Genomic DNA, 22,297 nt, shown 5'->3' on the forward strand with positions numbered 1-22,297 from the left:
AAGTCCGGCAAGCGATGCCAAAAGACCGAGTGAGACGGAATTAGCCGGAGCAGGTAACAAGCGCGGCTAGACTCATCACACCTGACCAAAAAAAATAAAAAATAATAAATAAAAAAATCCACATGTAAAGGTTTATCATGCCATTTTCAAAAAAATGTTGCTTCCAATGTGCCAGTACCCCAACATGCCAGTACGCCAACGTGCAAGTACCCCAACGTGGCCGGGGCTGCGAGGGCCCTTTATAGCTGATCGCAGCTCTAATTTCAATTATAACTTGATAATAGGTCGAAGGCTGCATTGTGCAGTCCCACCTACATCAATTCGTGTTATTTTACTTTACTTTGCACAACAATTAAGTGTTATTTGCTTTCCAGTCCTCTCATTTGACTTTTACTTCCCACAATTTCCTCCTCTGTGGGTCTCCAGTGAACCAATGCATCATAATACCGCTGCCCGGTCGTTGTGAGCAAGGCCATGCTGAGCAATAAGGCATGATTGGAACATGAAATTGGAAACATCTATTGCAAAACACTGAAACCCCAGCAGCAGGGTAACAAGATGGCGTCCATATGTCTTGTGACCAGCAGTTGACCCATCACAGCATAGTAGCTCTGAAACAGAGTTCGCCAAACTCTCTCTACGGTTCTGCAGAATGTCCCTTTTTAAGAATGTAATGAAATTTGCACATTTTGGTTGGTGCTATGTGATTTGATTGATGATTTTGATTCATAGTTCAGCCCTTCCACCTCTCACTGAGTCAAATGGGATAGGCTACAGTCAGATCACCCGCAACACGAATGAGGACAACCGCCATAGAAGATGGATGGATGGTTGGATGGATGCAAGTCAATTTAAATCCAGCCACCCTGTTCCTATTCTGCTTGCCCTGTCCAGTGTCGGGGAGAGATAAAGCCAATCCCAGGGGACTTGCCCAGGGAGGCTGCACACTGAACTAAATCATCTGCCAATCACGGGGCTGATACCTAGAGTCAATTATCAAATCAATAATTTGTGATTGCATTTGTATTAACAAGCAATTTGAAGTCAACAAATAACCTATGTTTTTGGGCAGTAAGATTAACCAGAGAGAATTTCGCCTGCTAACCACAATCAACTATGCTATCCTTACGTATCTTTCCAAACATACGCCGAAGTGAAATAAAAATAAATAAATAAATAAATAGATAGATAGATAGATAAATAAATAAATAAAATAATAATAAAACGTATTACCTCTTCTTCCTTTTGACCAACAGGTGTTTGTGTCCTTTGCTCGTGCCCCCACGCCTGGTTGGAATCTGCCCAGGAACCGTTAGATTGATCTGGTTGGCTGAGCGCGGCCTCCAGCTGGGGCAGAAAGTCAGGCAAGAGGTCGGGGGGCTCCAACTCTGCCAAATCTCCATCCTGAGCGTCCGATGCCATGAGATTGTCCCCTAGGGATGGGTACCCGTTCACGTTCACGTTGATTGCCCCACAGTGCTGAGGCTGCTCCGAGGGCAACTGGTGGGCCACGCTCGGATAACAGCTCATCGATTCCCCAAATATTTCGGGCAACTTGTTATTTCCCTGCGTTTCTCCGTGACAACGTAAAGACTGAAAATGACATTCCTCTGCCCGGTTAACTGAGGTCTGAGCATGCTGCTGACCCATAACTGACGCAGATGGAAACTGACATGCTGCCCCTGGGAGCTCGGGCAGAGCTGCCGTGAGGGGAGTGGTGGTGGTGGCGGCGGGCCGAGCCGCCACCGACACAGAGGACAAAGACGACCGACTCAGACAGGCCATTTCTGGCTCTCCGGGGTAGGAAGGGTACTGAGCTGGTTGGTAAGTGGTGGCGGAACTCACAGAGTAAGTGGGCAGTGAGTGAACCAAAGATGACGAATCCATGGGCAGGTTATTTTCAGCCATTTCTAATCTGCAAGAGAAACTGCGCTTCTGTTGCCGCTGCAAGCAAGAACCCCGCAGAGGGTCATTTTGACTTGGCACACTCGTTGAATGAAACCTCGTTCCCATTGCAGTGAGCTGGTGCTGGGCCTGCTGTGGACTCTGCTGCTGGCGCCGAGGCTGGCTGCCCTGATGGAAGGGGAATCCGTGATGATGCCGTTGCTCCAGAGGCATAGACTGAATGTTCATGCGTTGATGCTGGCTCTGGTTGAACAGCTGTTGCGGGTGATTTTGCCGTTGACGCATTCTGTGCTGCTGTGGATGATGCGTTTGTTGCTGTCCAACATGGATTTGCTGGTTGTACAGTTGTTGCTGCTCAGACAAGGGATGGTACAGGTGACCATTCTGGTCCTGATTCCCCCACATCGGGCTACTACTGTTGAAGTACAACCCATTGGATTGAGATACTTGGCTCACAGGACCATTGTGGTACTGGCCCAGGTGCTCTGCCGCCACACCACCTGTACCCCCAGGACTGCAAAACGGCTGCCCGACAGGATTATGTGCTTTAATTCCAATGTAGTGCCCCATTTGTTGACTGTAAGAGGGCACGGCTTGCTGGGTGGACGTGGAAGACGCCGGTAGTATCATGTCTTGGTTTTTCCCCGCAGCGAGAGGCTCTACTTGGATGGGCTCAAAGTCTGTGCTGAGATTGAGCTCATCCACAAACGACGGTGCTGATGGGAAGCCGTCGACGTCCACCCCTTCCAGACCGCCACTAAAGAGGTTGGGGTCATCAAAAAAATCCATGCCGGAGCTCTGACGGTGATGGAACCTTCTGAAGTTCAGTGGATCCACTTTGGTTACTATGAACCAGTTTTCGAAGAGCTAGAGCATCACATCATGAGTCTGTAAAAACAGGGAACATGAAACAAATATTAGGTCAAGCAACATTTCACAAAAGTGTGTTTCAGGCTTTTCCATCCATCCATTTCCTCACTGGGTTTGCAGGTAAATGAAGTCTCATCCCCCTGATTTAGCACAAGAGAGGCATACTTCCTGTATTTAACTCGTCACCAGTCAATCGTAGGGCACACATAGACAAAAGACCATTCACAGTCACATTCACGCCTACGGGTAATTGAGACTATTAGTTAACCAAGAATCGGTTTTAGAGATGTGAGAGAAAGTCAGACTATCTGAAGAAACTGCACACAAGCTCGAAGAGACCATGTAAACCCCACTTAGAAATGTTCCAATGGAGGTTCAAACCTGGATTTCCTGACTGTGAGGCAGAAATGCTAACTACCACAGTTGAGTTAATATAACATAGTTCCATTTTCTTGACTCATTTATTGGCAGTAAAAGGATTTTGTTTTCTTGGCTTATACTTGTTTTCTCATTCATATTGTTGATTATTTGGGTCAGTCTTTAAACTTTAGTGTCGCAGTCAATAGCTGTCAAAAAATGCTCTTGGCCACTTCATTGTTTAATAGGGATATAACGATAACCAAACATTACTATACAATATTATCACGATATGAAGGTCAAAATACTACAATTATCACAATATTGTGGGGGGCTGGCGTTCCCCTTCATCTGACCAATAGTGTGGATTTTAAACATAGAAGGGCCAAAACATGCCATATGAAAATTAAACTACACTAAAAAAAAAAAGCCACCAAAGGGTGCTAGAACTGCACAAATGGAAATCAACTTAACTTTTTTTAAAGATGTGCTGCTTTTAATATCGTGACATGACAACGACAATATATTGTGGCAGTTTTTAATATTGCGATATTGCTGTTATCGTTACATCACTATTGCTTAACTCATTTGCTCCCAATAACGTGTAAATACGTTTTTTTTTATGTTTTAAGTGTCCAAAAGACGTATTCATAAGTTTGTTTGTTTTTTATGCTAGAGCATACAGAAGGCTTTGATGCAGCCTCTCAACTGCAAAGAACGGTTGCAGAAATGGTAGTTATTACACAAACTGCCAGCAGGTAGCAGCAGAGCAAAAGAGACCAACCAGGGCCATGTAGAAAAAAAAAGCTAAATGACTTACAATTTTAAATAGATTTGTGAAAACTGATGAAACTTAGCTCTCTTCTAATGCTAATTGCTGCAAAACGGAAACAGATAGAAACATACTTTTTCTTTCCTGATGAAAGAAGAGACTTTAATCTTTCGTTTGATAGGTTCCATGCCTTTATAGCAATAGAACACAATATTCTGTGGGCCTTGCAAAATCAGTCAAAATCCAGTAAAACAGTCGGGAGTGAACGGGATTGCTTCTGTGAAAATGGCTGGGAGTGAATGAGTTAAGAAGCAAGCACATATTACTTTCAATTCAAGTTTACAGTCTGTTCCAATTGCTCTGTTGATTGTGTGGAATTGATTGTTAATTAATGATGTCTTGAAGCAATTGAGGCAACCAACAAAAGGCACTGTTAAATATGTCGCAAGTATGCAGTCTAAACAAAAACTGCAACATGGGACAACTCTTGCAGGCACAAATATTTCGCTCAATGGGGTATATGCCACGGAAAAGGCGGAACTGTTTTTGCACATCAGTTTGTTTCCGGTTCGGTTTGTGATGTGTGGGCTGCGTCAAAAATACTTGTGCTTCCGAATTTGTGCCCCTCGGTTGCGCGTTCGCAACGCGGACCGGAAACAAACTGATGTGCAAAATCATGTCCCGCCTCTTCCGTGGCATATACCCCATACACTTCTTGCTGACTTTGGACGAGAGGCGGGGTACACCTTGACTGGGTATCCAGTCAATTAGAAGCCAGTTATAGACAAATGACCATTCATCACTATGGACAATGTAGAATCTATAAAGACTCTGACTAGGTTTTTGGAATGTGAGAGAAAGCCAGAATACCCAGAGAAAACCCACATCAACATATGGAGAATGCAAACTCAACACAGGAGGGTCTAAAACTCCAACCCAGAACCGCTAGAGTTTGAGTCAGACACGCCAACCTGGAGTAAGCTGTGCTGCCCGACAAACAGTCCCAATCACAGAAAATGCAGTCAAATGCCCATCTGTAGGTTGTTTACGTTACATGTGAGTGCTATGGCAATGTTTTTGTACAAATTTGGCCCTTGAGAAATATTTTGTCTTAAGTTAATTGCATTTTTTTTTTAAACAAAACAAAAAAAACAATGAACTAAGCCATAGAGAAATCATCAAGTGACTTCCCTCCCCTCATTGCATCTATTTTTATCACCCAGTCCTTCAGTGAAACATGCTGGTTGACTAGTAGATTTCCATAATGGCCCTCCATGCGGCGTTGAAAAGAAGCGCTCGAAAACCACGTAATAGCTAGGTCAGGAACTCTGTGCTGTCAATTATCTATCAGCAGGCTTTTCATGTGTGTAGCAGAAGCAGCTGGCGCGAGCCAACTGCCAGCCACCGGCAGCAGGTGCCTCTTCGTGCAACCCCTTGTATGCCCCCTCCTTCCTCCCAACCTCCCCTCACCACAACCCTCCCTTCTCCCAATCCCCCCCACCACAACCTTTTCTAAACTCGACAGCCAAGAGAGCTGCAGGGCAGGACGCACAGGGAGGCGTTGACAGCTGATAGAATTTCAACAGCCCAGGAACCTTTGAGGGCCTGTGCTTGGCGACCACAGACTAGCAGAAGACGACAGAGGTCAGCGAATGTTCTCTGTCGTTCTAAGTCATTCTAAGAAATGTAGGTGGGAATTTGGATAGATGGAGACATACAGGATACAGTATCTCGCAATAAAGTATTAGAAGGAAAAACCTAAGCTACACCATTGATGAATGCGTTCCATCCATGTATTTATCCATCCATTTTCTGTAGTGTTGTCCGTACTAGGCGGGATACACCCTGGAGAGATCGCCTATTGTTAGCTTCTCTTAAATTATCAGCAACAACTGTCAGTCATGGATATTTTAGCTCAATAAATCAACCACTGTGGTGAAGACGTTGCCCACGAGCGCTGTCCATGACTTAATGGCCTAATGACATTAATTTAGCCGATTGCATGAAGACAGTAAAACAAATCAATCCCAAACGAATCCAGATTGCCCATTTTTACTGATAACACCAGAAAAAGACAAGAGACTGTATTGTAGCTTATTGTCACGCACCAACAAAGATCGCCTTTTTGGCCTTGACCCTATAAACAAATAGTAGCCTGCAGACCTCCGCCAAGGCCAAACAATGATTGCAGATAGTGGAAGATTCCTTCCTTCTATATCTCCTAGAGGCTAATATTACACTGTGGTGGATACTGTCAAATATGAGGCAATGTATTCTGCTGTTAATATCTAAAAGTGGAAAAACGCCCAAACTGACCGGTCATAACTCATCAGTTGATGATGTTCAACTAACCCTGCAGGGGTCATTAATTTGCCTTTCCAGATATTGACAATTGTTTGAGAGAAGAGGCAATGGCAGCCAAGTTTTACGACGCGGGTTTATCAACAAGTATTCAAAACAATAATAGTGTTGCTCCAAATGTACATATTACAGGGTTTTTCCTGGCTCAAATTCAGGCAGAAGTGGTATCACCCTGACAATGATGGGTGACTACTGATACCAGGTATTGTATAGGTGCCAATACCAGTCTTATTTTAAGGTATCGATCACCGCCGTATTGGCCGCCCTCCTGCAGCAATTTCACAATCAGGGACTAGAAATTCGAAATTCTATAAATACAAAGTTTCCATTAATTTTTTTACCATTTTTTTTTAAACTACAATCATTAAAAATTCATCCACTAGTAAATATTAAATTATAAATATAGTTCAGGACGTTGTTGTAAAACACTATTATGTTTATTGTACATACTGTGTTTTTATGACTTTGGCGATGGCGGGAGTGCGCCACCTCTGCCTCACAACCAGGAAATGGGCGTGCGCAACTGTTGTTCCATGATCTGTTTCTTCTTCGGTACATTAGAAAAAGAAAAACGAAAGATGTTTCTTCTTTGGTTGTTGCTTCAGATCTTTATGGTGCACTGCTGTTGATATAGCGCCTCCATAATGGCACCACACTGCAACTGCAGTTAAAATGTGTTCCTGCCGAGCTCAATCAACACAGCTGGAGCGCTGTGTTGAGCGATATCAGTGGCTCAGGCTGGAGGTGGGGAGCAAATTAGGTGGAGGTGACCGACTCTGAATTTTGTACACAGGAAAAACCCTGATATACAAATAAATACTAATGCTAAGCTAATAAGAAAACAAAAAAGTACTCCTATACTGCCTTAAAATGTACTACCTTTACTGTCTTGACGAAGCCAATATTTTCCCAGCATTTCCTTCGGTGATGCTTTTGCAATGGAATTGCATGGATGAAGTCAACCCAGCAATTTTCTGCCTCTGGAGTAGGTATCAGAAGAGCCTTTTCGCCATGTTTGTAATACCCGGGATTTTTCACGTCACTGTTCTGTAAAACCGACACCAACACTAAAGGTTGGAGTTGTGGTATGAAAGTTAACCGGAGTTAGGATCAAACATGCACCAGAGGATGGAAACTACCTACCTAAGTTTAAGGCTAGATTCTGCAAAGCTGGAACTGTTGTATGAAGTTTAATAATCAATATCTGGCCTAAATGTCACATGGTGTTATGGCTCCAATGTGCCAATTTTGAGTGAGCTGTATGAAAGGTAAAAGAGGTGGAACATTATGCATTTACTCACCTGAAAGCAGGTTTCTGTATCACTGTTAAAGTGCACAGAGTTACGGCTATATCCGGCCTTTACTGGGTTATGTGTAAAAGGCACAGGCAGAACAACATTTATTTCTACTGTAAGGGCTCAGATATTGATGATTGATACGATTGATTGATGATAGTGATGTTGCCACATATAGTATATAATCACCTGATTACATGTTGCTGTGTTGCCATGTGGAACCACAAATATCCCACTTCACTAGGGCCTGCGTAAAATGGCGGCTCTATCGATACAGCTCAAGTGTCAATTTTGCGCAAGGTATGTGGAAACGCCTCAAAAGGCAAGACAGCAGCAACAGTTGGCAGCAGTTAAGTACTTGCATTGGAGCGCTGTGTCATTGCGTGAAACTGCAAATATCCTGTTTCACTGGGTTCTGTGCAAAAGCCACAGGTGAATAAATGCCACATCTTTTGTTAAACATCTAATTTTGGGTAATTTATGGCTGTTTGAAAGTGTGCGTTTACAGTAAAATCCTGCCTTCGCTAGGTTCTGTATAAAAGACACAAATGGATACATGGGGAAAAAAAACTGGTGGATTGTCTCTCTCTGCTGGATTCTGAATGAAAAAAATGGAGGTAAATCAATGCCAGATCTTTCGCTTTGTGTTTTGCGTAAAAACTGGGAATAATTGGAAATTTTGCATAATCTCTGTAAGAAAAGGCTACAGTAGAGGTGTAGACATTCGCGTTTCTTGGTACTTCCTCGTTGACATCATTCAAAGTGCGGTCAGAAAGGAATTGACAAGTGAGGTAAGAACGCGGGAAGTGACACAAAAACAAGCCAAGCTTTTCACGTTTCCTTCAATCGACATAATCCTGGATCTTATAAGTAACCACACGCGCGCTCTCGCTTCTTTCCTTCCAGGCGAAGGGAACCTCGCGTGCGTCCACTTCCAGCTGTTTAGCATCACCACGATGATGCTCAATAATTTCAACACACGAACACATATAGGCTACCATTTCTTATTTACCGAACAAAAGTTCGTTTTCATATTCCATCACTTCTAGGTAAGATTCTTAAATCAAGTGGTGTCGCAGCATCCTCCAAGGAAGCGATGGCTCATACAAAGCTGAAGTTTTCGAATAATTAGCCAAACTACGTCGAAAATGAATTCCGCAAACTACAGTGAAGACAGTTTCCACGAAGAGCAAATCAAAAAGGTTGTGGAGATGGGGGCTGGTGAACGAAACAGAGTGTAGGTGTAGTGGGGGTCTCCGTCGATGGTGTCCGAGTTAATACCATCACGCCGGGTGTTATTTCCGGGGCTGAGTTTCAGTTTCAATTGCGAACTGTTAAACCCACTGTCGACCCACCAAGCAGCACCGGTCGCTGTCATTTCAGGACCCGGGCAAGTAGCTCCACTTCGGCTGGGAAACTGCGCCAAAAGTCCGACTAGCGTTGTTCGAAAAGTGCGTTGAACAAGTACGAAGAGACGACACGTTTGACAGCTTCCTCTACGAAGGGAAGCCACACAAGCGCATCAAGAGAACAGAGTGGCGGGGAAAGACGGCGGTGGCTTACCCGAAACGGAGCCGGTGGAAGCGACGCCAAACGCGGGCGCGTGCGCGTGTATTCTCAGTGAAGTTGGCTCCTCTGCCGGCGACCTCGGCACAGCTGCTGCTCCGTCGCCGCCAAGCCCGGCCACCACCACCGCCACCTCCGCGGGTGTTGCTGGGTGCTTCTGTGTTGCTGCCGCCTCTGCTGCTGACGTGCTGCCGATAAGGGCACATTTGCATACTAGTGACCTCCTCCCTGATTGGACGTCCGGGCGTTCGCTGCAATTTCACCCTAGAGAAGTGTCATTAAATAAATGAATTTAAAAAATAAAGTTTAAAAAAAAAAAAAGAACACGCTGCCCTGGTGCTAGAGAACGAGGTACTACGGCGGCGCCCACACTTGGAGCGCGGTTGATTTGAGCCCGGTGCCTCCAGGCCAAAGTCCCCGTGTGTTGTGTTGTCGTGACACGGTGCATAAGATGGCCGCGTTAGAAGCCAAAGAAGCCAATCCGGAGAGCTTTTACTTTGGCACATGGACTACAAGTCAGTCCTCCCATGCGAACATGTCAGGCGCCCGGGAGGTAAGCTCTACCACCGTGGAACTATATGGACCTCGGGTGGTCGATTTAATGTATTACAGCTGTAGCAATGTGCGCTTTACTTGTTTATGATGAGAGTGGATAGAGGCGGGCCTGGTGATTGTTGGTTGTGATGTCACCAAAGATGAAAAAGCAAAAGCAACCATGAAACGTTTAAAAATAAATAAACGGGACCCATGCATTTATCATTAAAAAAAGAAAAAAGAAAAAAAAAAGTCATAAACCAATACAGTCGTGTGCTTATGTAAAAGCACCACAACACTGTTTACTTGTATTTTATGAGTTTGTATTTCTAGTTTAAATTAATGTTTAGTATTTACAGCACTATAAATGTAAACAAAACAAATGATCACAGTAAAGGAATAAAAGCAAAATACAATTCAAATTAAATGTAATTCAATTAGTATTATAATGCAAATTTCAAAACATGAGATAACATTTCAAAACTCCGGATCCATACATACCGAGTATGTAAATTTGTGTTCACCTGTATAATCACCATTCACCACTATTTGGCAGACATACAGTTGTGTTCATAAATTTACATACCCCTATGTGTAAACCAATGAGCGCAACTGTACTTCAGTAATGCTCAATATATTTTGGTAAGCATTCAACAACAATGACCAAACAGCAAGAAAAACCAAAACGCGATTATTTTTTAAATCCAATTAATGTCAGCTTTGAATACTTGGATACAGAATTAGGAAGCTTTACCTCCTTATGTCAGTTTACATTCCAGTAAAATTGCTGGCTAATCAGTAATAGGGGGGAAAAAAAATCAGAATAAAATCAATATCTTTATTAACATCACAGAAAAGCATTGACATAGTGTCATCTTATGCAATAATGTTTGTGGGGAACATATAAAAATGAAATTGATATGGATGTGATGCTTTAAAAAGTTTACCTTCCATAACTACATCCAGCAGCTTTTTTTTAAAATTATTTTTTAAGCACCAATCATATGTCCAGATCATTAAATCTAACAGAAAAACTAAAAATACAAAATTTTTCACATCCTTGTAACTAAACAAACAAAAAAAGTACCTTTGGAGTCATGTTGGATAACTATATTAAATTATGAAGAAAACCCAACCAAAAACTTAAAAGCAAAAAAGTAATGAAATCCACCTTTTATTTACACATCAAACCTCCAATAAGCAGGAAAAAAAAAGAAAAGAAAAAAGAAGACATTACTGAGTACCATATTTAAAACCAGTCTGTTAAAAGGGGGAAGAAAAAAAAATGAAAGAAATTGACAGATTGGAGGTCCGGTCTTCACCCAACTGTGATTGACATTCCTGGCGTGATCAATTAAAAACAGTCCTGAGCTGAGAAATCATAACATCCACTGCACTCGTTTTGGACTTTTAGAACAGTATGCAACAACTGAGCCTGGCCAGCATGTGTGTATGGATCCTGAAACACCTACAAGAATTGCTAGTTTCTACATTGGAAACATCCATTTGTCATCTTTGCCTTATAAACTTGGTTTGTATATGCTAAAGCTGTTGGTGGGCGAAGCTTTTAAAGCTGAGCAAAATCCATCATGTCCACATTTGATGATCCGGCTCGCAGATATACGACGTGGCCGGCGGTGCGGGTGCCTCCCACTAGTGGCCGGTGGTGGTACAAGCACGGGTTCAACTCTGAGGACTGTCATCTTTGCTGAAGGGCTGCGTTGACCCGGGTTTGACCCAGGACAGGCCTGAGCCCTGCGTTCCCTTGTGGTGGTCCTCAGGTCGTCTCTAGAGCATATGACTTAATATTAATACAGCATACAAAAATATAAGGTTACTTTTGGATGAAAGCATCTCAAGACTGTGCACACATTTAGCACACTTGTGTGCGTAAAATCAAAATTAATATCACAGCTCTAGTGTGAAAGTATAACACTGCTCACTCTTTTTCCAGTCATTCTGTCCTTATTTATTTATTTTTTAAGTGTTCTTTCGCAAAACTGACTCCGACTTGAGAAAATAAACTACAGATGTGAATACACCCTAGGACAGCACACGAGTACAAGTACTCTGTGATGGACTTACTTTGTATGCAAACATTCGCTCTTTTGCTTCCTCATGAACAGCTGGGTTCCATGGAGAAAAGCTGCAAGACATTGATAGGCAACATTATTTCTCATGCACTCGAACATGACACAATGAGTGAGGATGACCTACCGACCTTATTGCGTAGGGGTCGTCTATCTTGGGCGGGTCAAACAGACGACTGTTGCATAGTTTTACACTGTCTACCACTTTACTCTTGAACAACTGCACATCCTTCTCATACCTGAGGGGATACATGGCTATGAAACTTTGTGCACAACAGGGTCAATGAGCTGCTACTAAAAGCAGTACATCCCCTACCAGAGAATGTGAATGAATTCACACAGCATAGTTGCCCAAAAACATGCACCTTAGAGTCATTGAAGACAGGTGTGAATGTGAATGGGTGACTAGATGGGATGGGCTCCAGCTCAACCACAACCCCAAATAAGGAGAAGCGAAATTGATAATGGATAGACAGTTCAAGGAACAAGTCAATCCTTTAGCTATTAAATTTGGAATTGCTCATTTTGACAATACATTATAATTCCAGCTTTAAAAACAACATGAGGTCCACATGCATAGGCACAACAATCCCATGGTAGTCGCACACAATCTGTTGGTATCTTCCTTATGTTCTAATTTTGATAAGACATATTAAAATAAGACATTGGACACTTACAGCACAGCAGCTTCAGGGTTGAGGGGCTCTGAAGTGTTAATCTTGTAGAAAACAGTACGTGCATACATGAGGACTTGCCAGATGTGGTTGTGATTCCGCCTGAAATGCCAAATTATACGTATTGGACTTTGATCAAAGGTGTGTCAATTGCGTTTGTGTTCACCTCCATTTGGTGAAAGCTCTTTTGACGTCAAGTTCGCCAGAAACTGGGTCAACAAGTGGATGGAAGACTGGCATGTCAAACACTAATTTCTGTAAAACAGAACATCAAAAGATAACAATATAATTGTGACAGTTGTAAAGGTAGTTGTTGAAATTCGACCAGTGGTTTGTTTTTTTCACACGAAGTAGCCTGGCCTGGATCAGAACATTTTGGGGCAAATCTGCAACTTAAATCACACAAAGACAGCTATGCAAGACTTGGATCCAATATAAGTAAATTATCTATGCGCAGTTTTTAAAATATAAACAGCACCAAAATAAGGAGTAGCTTCAACAAGGGCTGATAACAGAAAAATGTTTATATACACTAGATGTGCAACTGTTATCAAAGTTAAGATAGATTAGAAGATATATTAGCCAAGCTTCTTCCATTTCACCTTCTACTACCTTGTATGTTCTGGCAGTCCAGATTTCCTGCGGCACTATGCTGCCTCTCACAGGTCAGTCTTGGTACTACAGCAGAAACTGATAGGTGTGCAATGGGCTGTGTTGGTTGGTTATTGCGTACACCTGACACTATAAGATCAGCAAGTACAGACTTGCTGATGTGTGGGTCCCTCACGTTACAAATTGGTATGAATTTAATGCCCCCCCCCCCCCCCCCCCCTCCAAACTTTACTCACTGGACAATCGCCATCTGGATAGTTATCTGGGATATACACAGTGAACTTGAAGACTCCATCCTGGTACAAGCCATGTCTGATGAATATGACTCCAAACCACACTGATCAGGAACACAAATGTGTTAAATATTACCAGCGAAAATATCCATCCATTTTCTTGACCGCTAATAGTCCCCCTTTTAAGCATTAAGCGCATACTTACTAAGTGCTGACTTGTAGGATGGCTGCACGTAAATTCCAGGGAGTTTCTGCTTTATCACGAGTGTGCTGCAGGTCACATGACAAGAAAATCAATCCGAAACGCACATCAACTAAAAACTGTTTCTCACGTGCCGACACAACTTACAACTCCGCCAGCAGGGAGTATTCCAAGTAAAAAGGGCCGTAGGGTGCGTGCGGGCCATTTGTGGCGTGGGCGGGGCTTCCCAAGGCTGTGGGCTTGGTGATGGCGGCCGCATTCTTGGGGATGGCTGGAAGCTGCTTCTTGCTGAAGGGCAGCCGGGACGGGCTGCTTTTCAGCTCACCCTGGTCCTCACTTTCAGGTCTCTGCAATGTAACACAAGAGACATCAGCATGGGATGAACTCTTTGTACAAAATACGCAAATATTACTGCAACATAATTTGACTATAGATTTTAATCTGATTTTACCATATATCAACAAGCATGATGTTATTAATTTTCGACTCAAGAAGCTAGGATAGGTCGATAGAATGAACTTAAAATGCATTAATCATTCATACACGCATTTAGATCCATGGATCAGACAATACATTTTCTGGTTCAATGAGAATTGCTATTTTAACAGGAAATTTAAATTAAGGGCTGCAGACTGCCCCTAAATGGTGGCATTTTGCTCCTAAAATGTGCATTTATAAAAAAAAAAAAGATAATTTACTCGCACATGAGGCCAATAAATGTGCATTTGTAAAATCACTGTTCTTGATTTTTTTTTTTTACAAACTTCTCCACACTTCAGCCCATTTACCAGTAATACTGTGATAATGAGCAGGGTGAATATTTACTTAAGTCTTCTTGGAGTTTGCCCCTAGAATTTCAGGTAGGAGCCCTGATACCGGTTTGAAATTGCCACACTGAAAATGTGTCTAGAGAGGATAAATAGTAAATACACTTTGTTGCTATTCACAATGTTATTTGAAGAAATGAAAAAGGGAGCCAATTGTTCATTTGTTATATTGTCATATTTCTAATGTTTAATATAACCCTTGCCTCAGGCTCTTGGGATTAACCTGCAAAAAATTAAATGTTGCTCCTCAAACGAAGTCATTGATTAACATGGTCGTCAAAGAAAAGTAATTTCGAGCCTGATGTTTGCCCTTCAGCTCCTTGTGACAGAAGAGCAAGTTGTGCTGAAAGCAATGAAACATTGAACAGTTAGATATGTGCAGTCAAAAGTTCTTTCTGAAATTTCACTCAAATGGCAAATATCTCTACCTTTTACTGAGTTTAGTTGTGAAAATTGCTGCTGTGATAATTTAATTCTCCTGAGGAGATAAATAAAGAATCTATCTATGTGGTCCTCTGTCCTTTAACCATCCTATCGGATTATGGTGCTCCTCAACTTATGAGGCTTGTCATATCCAAAATGTGCAGCCACTATTTTATTACTGATGTGAACAGTTAGTTAAACCTCATTGTAAATTTATAACCACACCGCGCAAGCGAACACCCGAGAATGGAGCGTAACTTAGTTCGGAATGTCACATGATGTCAGACATGCATGTTTTGCTAGGCGTCAGAAAATTTAACGACTCTTGAGCGCAGAGAACATCTAAAATGATGGACTCCTTATGTTGAGCTTTTTAAGGGTGACCCCTTTATATGTAGAGTTAAGGGTGTGTACGAAATCAATTTTGTTGCTGTATTATGCATTCTAATTTATTTTTTTAATACTTGCACAACAATTAAAAGGGAGAGTTTGCAAAAAGGATATTATTTGAAATATCATCCCTCTTTGGCCCCATCTGATTTCTTTCTTTCATTTGTTGCTAAATCTTGTAACGATGTGACAATAACAATAATAGCCAGTTGGAGTATACTGTGGCAAAAGGCGTGACCAAAACATGTCAATCATTGCCATAAACACGCACGCATACTCAGTCTGCCCACACAGATTTCGAAGTGCCGTTACACTTGTAGTTTTCTTAGGTGGGTTATTCAACTCTGTTAGCACAAAAAAAAAAAAAAAGGTGGAGAAGTTGGATAGCTCTCGAAAACAAATCAAGCATGTCATACAAACATGGCTTCATTGTCATTTAGCATACATAAACATATCTGCTTCACATTTCTGAGACTTTAGGGAAACTAAACTCAAGCATTTCTACACAGCTTGCATGCACTCCCCGAGTCCCCGTGCTTGTGCGGATTTTCTCTGGGATCTCTTGCTTCCTCTCACAATTGAAAAACATGCATGTCAGGTTCACTGAAGAATTTAAATTGGGTTCAGAGGTACAAATGTGTGCATGAATGGCTGATAGATTCTCAACCAATCCTTCTAACAAGTCGTGACCGCAAATCTGATGAGAAAGTCATGGCTTCATGTCAAGTCAGGCCTCCCCTTGCTTGTACAGCAAAAACACACTTACGTGACACAGTAAAACCAAATTTTCCCATCAATATTAGTGTCTATTCTACACTACTGAATAGTAGTTTTAGCTCACTGTAGGTCAAGTTACTACAAACATAGTGTCCTTTAAATTACCTTACGATTCGTGCTGGCAGACATGCTCCAGAAGGGGTTTAGGTTCATAACTCATGTAGAAGTTCAATGTTGTGTCCCCTCTTTTTTTTTTAAGTAGGTCCCATGACAGGTGGTGGCCAAGCCATTCAGAGAGTAATTTATGTGTCTCTGTAGCTGAGGACAAAACAAAACAGCAGGTGAAAATAGTGTCTGAAATGTAAAAACGATTAGATGACATGAGCAGAAGGAAATTACCCAAGTTCACTTATTTGGTCTGAGAAGTATTATTTACTTCATTGCGCTATGTAAACCAGAGGCGCATAGTGAGGCGGAACAAGTAAATGTTCTTCCACTAGACCAGATTGTAGAAGGTACAATAAACTGTACAATATATCCACCTTTTACCATATACTCAACTCACCGTTATTTACATAGCAACATTAGAACAGCGTTGTGTTCAACTAAAACAGGCCCTAATTTCACACTTTGTACATTTACAAGGAATCAGATGAGCTCATGAATTCAGTACAGAATATTTACATTTTTGTGACGTGCACGAGGGGGAAAAACGATAGGCATGCCGAGTGTTTTACTCATTTCGCCACACCTCTTCTACTTCACTCATACAATAGAACGATGACTACATTAGAGATGCACCTTGAAATGTAACATCATGCAAGTTGTGAGCAGCACTAGCACGATTGGCAAGCTATCACTTTACACAGTCATTCGCCTATCTGGGCTACTTGAATAACTTACTGTTCTTTGTTATAGATGTTATTTTTCAGGAGACAATATGATATTTCCTTGCCCAAAACGACTCCCTAATGCGCTGGGCTGTTGTAAAAACAAGCTGACGTAACCTCACCTGCTTCTGCCTTAACCCAACCTTTAGCATTAGCATAAGTAGATTCAGCGTCGATGACAACTTGTACGACGCAGGAATTTGAAACTGAAATACTCACCTTGCTTGTTAAAGACGCACAATACCTTTAAAAATGTTTACCTCGACTCGCGTGTAGTCAAATGCTCAGCTGCTCGCCATTTCCACGGATGTAAACACGGCTAAACTTGCTTGTGGGGTTTGTAGCTAAACACTTTGACAGCCGGAGCACAACCTAACTAATGAGTGGTGGGCGTTTCCATGCGTAAATTCGCAATACCATTGGTGGGCAGAAATTCTGTTTTGGTATTTGATTGGTTTAAATGTGGTCACATGAGCAATATGGAAAAAACTTTGGGCTGAGACCAGAGCGACGACGTGTGGATGGAGCCTGAAAAAGCAACAACAAAAAATAAAATAAAAGCGGTACTAAAATTGTCACTTTTTATTTTAGTAAATTCTACTAACCCCACCGTACCCCACAAAATTATCGACCGCAAATAATGACTGTTTTTTCATTTCGATTCATGCCATTTTCGCATGCACGTGGTATACTGGAAGTAAAAATAAAGTAAAGCAAATGGCTCAGCAACCAGCTGTCTGCTTTAACAGCTGCCAAGACATCAAATTACGCTTAGTTAGTAACTTTTTGCCAGACAATGTCAAGACATCGTGCATATATTTTAATAGTATTGTTGTTAGAATGTGGGGATATATTTATGTGTTTTTTAAAGTTAGTATTTATTTTATTGTAATATTGTTAGTATTATGCTTTGTTTATGTTGTTAGAAATGGTAAATTATCACATATAGGATTATGAGAGATTTTGATGTGATGTGTAAAATTGGTAAAAAAAGGGTACGTAAGCAAACATTTACAAACAAGTTGTTTATCGGTGTTTAATTTGGATTGAGAGGGTAGGCCAATATAAACATTTACTTCCTTCTGCCTCTTCTTTAATTTAACACTTTGCATTGCATTCTCTTTGTTTCCTTTTATTATGTTTTTATTTATTTTTTAAATTGATTGTTCACATCTCATCAAAGTGAGAGAAAGTAGACATTTTACATCCATTTTATTCAATTCAGCACACAAAATGGTGAAAATTGCAGGCAAGTAAATTAATAACAAAGTCTTCAATACGATTACGGCCAATTTGACTTTGTTTTTGTACATGTTCATTGCTGTTTTTTTTTGTGTTTTTTGTTGGCAGCACTGACTCCTGTTTTGTAAACCACTCTCTCCTTTTGCAGCTATTTTGTGTAAACAGTGAACATCAGCGGGGAAGTGCTTCGAACTGCAGAAGAGGCGAAACAATAGATTTCAAATCATTTTGATTTAATCAATAAAATCAATTAATTGCCCAGCCTTATGTGGCACTGTAGAATAATACAAATAGAATAGCAAAGTTACAGGGCAAACACCTTCTAAGTGCCTGAGGACACTCAACACTACACACTTGCTTGAAATAGAATGTTTCGGTGTGGTGAACAGCAAACATCCCTCGAGGCTTGAGCGCATCCACGCCATCTGCGTCTCGCTTTTCTTAGTTTTTGACCACACTTCCTCGACGTTCCATTGATGGATTGATTTCCTAACAATTATGCCTAATTATATTTCTCTGGATGTGAAGAAAGAAAAAAAAAAACTAATTTAACGCATGAGCGGTTGTATTAATGGAGGGAGGAATGACATTGTCCAAGATTGAGAGTAAATAGAAATTATTGACCTCATTATTTGTTATTTGATTATATATTGTCCCATGTACACTTGACTGACAAAGCTAATTAGTGTCCTGCTTGCTTATTTGAGCAGCGAGGAGGAGGAGGCAAGGTCACTTGCGCTTTTTTGACACATACAAATCAAAGGCGACCTCCAAACAAATAAGTTGATGACGCCTTTGCCTTCCTTCGACATTGGGATCAACTAGCCGACGCTAACAAATGCACACGTCGCTGCTTTTCTAATGAGTTACCTTTAGCTCATCAACTTGTGACCTTGTTTTGGTCAAACAAATATACTCATGGACGTAATGACTGTGGGGAGATTGGATTAACTAATTGAATGTGTGACACGCTGCAGTTTTTATTTGTTTTTGACTACCATTCAACCATCAACTTTCTTTGAACTTTAACAATTAGAGAGGCAGTAACTTACTAATGTACACTCCCCTCCAAAAGTATTGGAACAGTGAGACCAATCCCTTCATTTTTTTGTGATATATACTGAATATGACATCAAAAGATGATTATGAGATCAAACCCTTAGGATAGTGCTCGGCAAAGTATGGCACGGTGGCCATATTCGGCCTGCCTTCAGTTTCTGAACGGCCCTGATAGTGATCATGAATTCAAAATAAAATGTAAACTATGCAGTGCTTTTCTGTGCTACGGTGTGTAACTTCGCAACATTTTACATATAATTCGCGACTTTCCCAACCTCCTATAAACTATTTTGCAGAGCAGGGCCTTATTATTGACTGAAATTAATGATTGATGGAAGTTCCCACCCTTTGGCTTGTACTTCAGCACTTTCAGCGAATGCTTGATAATGCGAAGTCACACAAAAATACATGGATTGAGAAGGACCGTGTGTACTCACAGCGATCGACAGAAGTAATCCTGCTTCACTCGGTGCTCAGTTTGTGCATTTTTTTCAATGCTTAAAGCATTCGCTGAAAGTGCTGAAGCACACGTCAAAAGGTGGGCACTTCCATCAAGCATCAATTCCAGTCAATGACGATGCCCAGTTCTGCTATTTTGCTAGCAAAAGTTACCCCAGTGTTAGCAACATTCTTATTTTCTTTTCGAAATACAAACTCAAAACTCAAAGTGATGATAGCTCAACAAGATCTTAAGAATATATATATATATATATATATATATAATTTTGAATTATTTTGTTTAATTGTTACTTTGAAAGCATCTTGAGTGTTTGCTGTCATTTATTTTGTGTTTATCTTTTTTTTTCTTGATTATCACAGCGCAGATATCACAAGTTTTACTTCTTCCTGTCCACTTTCATTTCTTTTTCTTTTAAAGAAAGAAATAAAAGTTTTGAATTGAATTGAGTTGACCCTCAGCAAGCAATTCAATTTCTCATGTGGCCATTCTGCAACATTAATTGCCCACCCCTGCCTTTGAAGATTGCACTTTTTGGTGGATTAACAATATAGGAGAAATTTTGGTATGAGAATCACAGCTAAAAAGGAGCAAATCCAATATTTCCCTAATTTTAAGCCACCTGTCAACAACGGCCATTTTCAGTCATTATTCCACACCAGACGGCCATCGGCATATTTAAACTGGAGATGAAATATGTTCCTTCCTGTCTGTCGTTTTCCTCAGAGAGTTTTAGGCTGTCCATTCACATCCACAATTTGGTTTAAATGACAGTTTGTGGTCCCCCATGGAAGCGCTGAGAACGAGTGGAAAACGGATGACTCCATATTGGGATAATGCGTAATAACAATGTTAGCTTGAATAAAGAAAGCCAGGTCTAGATTTAAATGTAATATTCATTTTAGAAATATGAACAACTGGGGAGCAAGGGTTAAAATCCACCCAGCCGGCAGATCCTTCATATAGCAATAGTCTTCTCTTATCCCCGAGGCTATGGCCGGGCTAAAACCTCAATGCAGCAATTATTTGCTGTAATGACTGCACTTCAAATAAACCCAGGGATTTTATTAAACCAAATGAGAGAATTGTCTGCGTATTATCACCCTGTGATTGACAGTGACAAGTGTTGGGCTCACTCGCGTGCGAGCAAGATGGAAGAAGCTCTCGGCAAAGCTCTTGATAATGTTACCTCTGATAAAGTTGCTGGCAAAAAAAACAAAAAAAACCTCTGCCAACAAATGGAGAGCGGGACGCAGAGTGCATATTAATTCCCATTGTCAGATCACGCCAGTAGAAGGTGGGTAATCTGTCAGGCACTCGCGACTGCCCTTCCATTCATTCACCCGACTGGCATTTTACACAACTAATGAAAAAGAAATCCATTGTGCTGATCATATGCATAGACTTCATTCCATCATAATAATGATGAAATAGAAATATTCATAATAAAAGTAAAGGTCACTCATCGCTGCTGCTAAGCTTCCTAAGCTGCAACCTTTGCTGGAGCAGGTTCCCTGATAAAAAAAAAAGAAAAAAGGGAACAACAGTGGGGACGGCAAGTTTTAACCTCGGAAAGGCTGAGAGGTGAGGCACCGCAACCAAGCTGTACGCTTGTGGACTGGAATGTTAGCATTTTGTTTTTTCGTTGTTATTACCCGATCCGGAAAAAAAATCATTTGGTGTCCAGTGGAGCAGTCCTAAGCTTTGTTGTCATTTGCATCATTTGTAACACTATCTAATGTTATTATTAAGTTACTTAATAGGACAAAATATTGATAGCCTAAATTGAAATACAGTACATGCATCAGATTTTGATACTATTACTTTCCAGCTAGTATACTGTTTCCTATCTGTAAGCGTAGTGAGTGTGGAGCTGTCAAAATGAATCTATTAATCGACAAGTAATCAAATTAATCAACAGCTATTTAAATAATCGAGTAATGATTTGGAGCCATTTTTTTACATTTAAAATTGTCCAAATCCTCTGATTTAAACATATCAACAGTAATTGTTCACTTATTTTTCTACTTCTTCATGGAAGATTATCTTTTGTGTTAAATCAACTAAGACATTTGCAAACATTGTTTTTACTTTGGTAAAAACCGAACTGGTAACATAGTACAATATCAGCCCCTACCCCCTTTTTTTTTTTTTTTTTAATTAATATACGAATATGAAGTATAAAATAAACACCAATCATTGGTTAATAAACAGTAATCAGGGGAAAACATGATTTTGTAATAACTTTAATGCAAAATTAAAATTAATCGATTGAATAATCAATAGTTTAATCAATTCTAAAAATATTCAATAGTGACTGCAATAAATGAGTGGATAAATATAAACGTATCATATCGTTATCTTCTAAATATCCATACTGGTGCTGCCAACCTGGCTTATATTACCAGTTCTTGCATGTAAAATGGATGATTATTATCTCTTATTATCATTATCTCTCAAGGTAAACAGTTTCAATGCAAAAAAAAAAGAAGTAAAAAATCAGATACTGTGCTGTTCAGCTGGCTTATTTTATAGTGTGTAGGTAGGATGAGAAAAAATATCAATATACCGAAATGCTGTATCATTATATTTCATGTTAAAGTGTTGATAAACAAAGGTGGTTTATGTTTTCACTGCTCGCATGTACTCCCAATTTGCCAAAATATTTACTCTGTATTCTGCAGTATTCTCCAAAATATATCGTTACCGCTCATTTATATCAGCTAGTGATACTGTTGCTGATGTCTTATGAGTTGCTCTTTTGCTCTGATCTCCACCCCTAACTTCATCCTGTCTAGTTAAAGCATGAATACAAGAAAAT

The 22,297-nt window shown here is 40.7% G+C and overlaps 2 protein-coding genes across 5 annotated transcripts in view; both read right to left on the reverse strand.

Annotated features, from left to right (window-relative positions):
• chd9 (chromodomain helicase DNA binding protein 9) overlaps positions 1-9,571 on the reverse strand; it is a 65,435-nt gene extending 55,864 nt beyond the window's left edge. For all 4 annotated transcript variants that reach the window (XM_077519716.1, XM_077519715.1, XM_077519714.1 and 1 more), the window contains exons 1-2: positions 9,124-9,571; positions 1,234-2,793 (exon numbers count right to left, since the gene is read on the reverse strand). In XM_077519716.1, coding sequence (XP_077375842.1) covers positions 1,234-2,694 — 1,461 coding nt within the window. In that variant the 5' untranslated portion in view covers positions 2,695-2,793; positions 9,124-9,571. The remainder of the gene's footprint in view (positions 1-1,233; positions 2,794-9,123) is intronic.
• Positions 9,572-10,478: 907 nt separating this feature from the next.
• Positions 10,479-17,111, reverse strand: aktip (akt interacting protein). Its single transcript, XM_077519719.1, has 10 exons — positions 16,979-17,111; positions 15,994-16,146; positions 13,619-13,818; positions 13,475-13,539; positions 13,273-13,373; positions 12,591-12,679; positions 12,428-12,526; positions 11,882-11,989; positions 11,746-11,806; positions 10,479-11,448 (listed from the first exon to the last, which is right to left on the reverse strand). The coding sequence occupies exons 2-10, from the start codon at positions 16,039-16,041 to the stop codon at positions 11,344-11,346; spliced, it is 876 nt and encodes a 291-aa protein (XP_077375845.1). The 5' UTR covers positions 16,042-16,146; positions 16,979-17,111; the 3' UTR covers positions 10,479-11,343.
• Positions 17,112-22,297: the final 5,186 nt, after the last annotated feature.

Source organism: Festucalex cinctus, chromosome 4 (genome assembly GCF_051991245.1).
Source record: "Festucalex cinctus isolate MCC-2025b chromosome 4, RoL_Fcin_1.0, whole genome shotgun sequence".
Lineage (NCBI taxonomy): Eukaryota > Metazoa > Chordata > Actinopteri > Syngnathiformes > Syngnathidae > Festucalex > Festucalex cinctus.

Excerpts from the sequence above, each read along its gene's own strand:
- aktip (XM_077519719.1), bottom strand. The coding sequence starts at position 16,041 with ATGAACCTAAACCCCTTCTGGAGCATGTCTGCCAGCACGAATCGTAAG. Across the intron at positions 13,540-13,618 it reads TACTCCCTGCTGGCGGAGTT|CACACTCGTGATAAAGCAGA; the intron begins GTAAGTTGTGTC and ends TGTGACCTGCAG. Across the intron at positions 11,807-11,881 it reads GACGACCCCTACGCAATAAG|CTTTTCTCCATGGAACCCAG; the intron begins GTCGGTAGGTCA and ends AATGTCTTGCAG.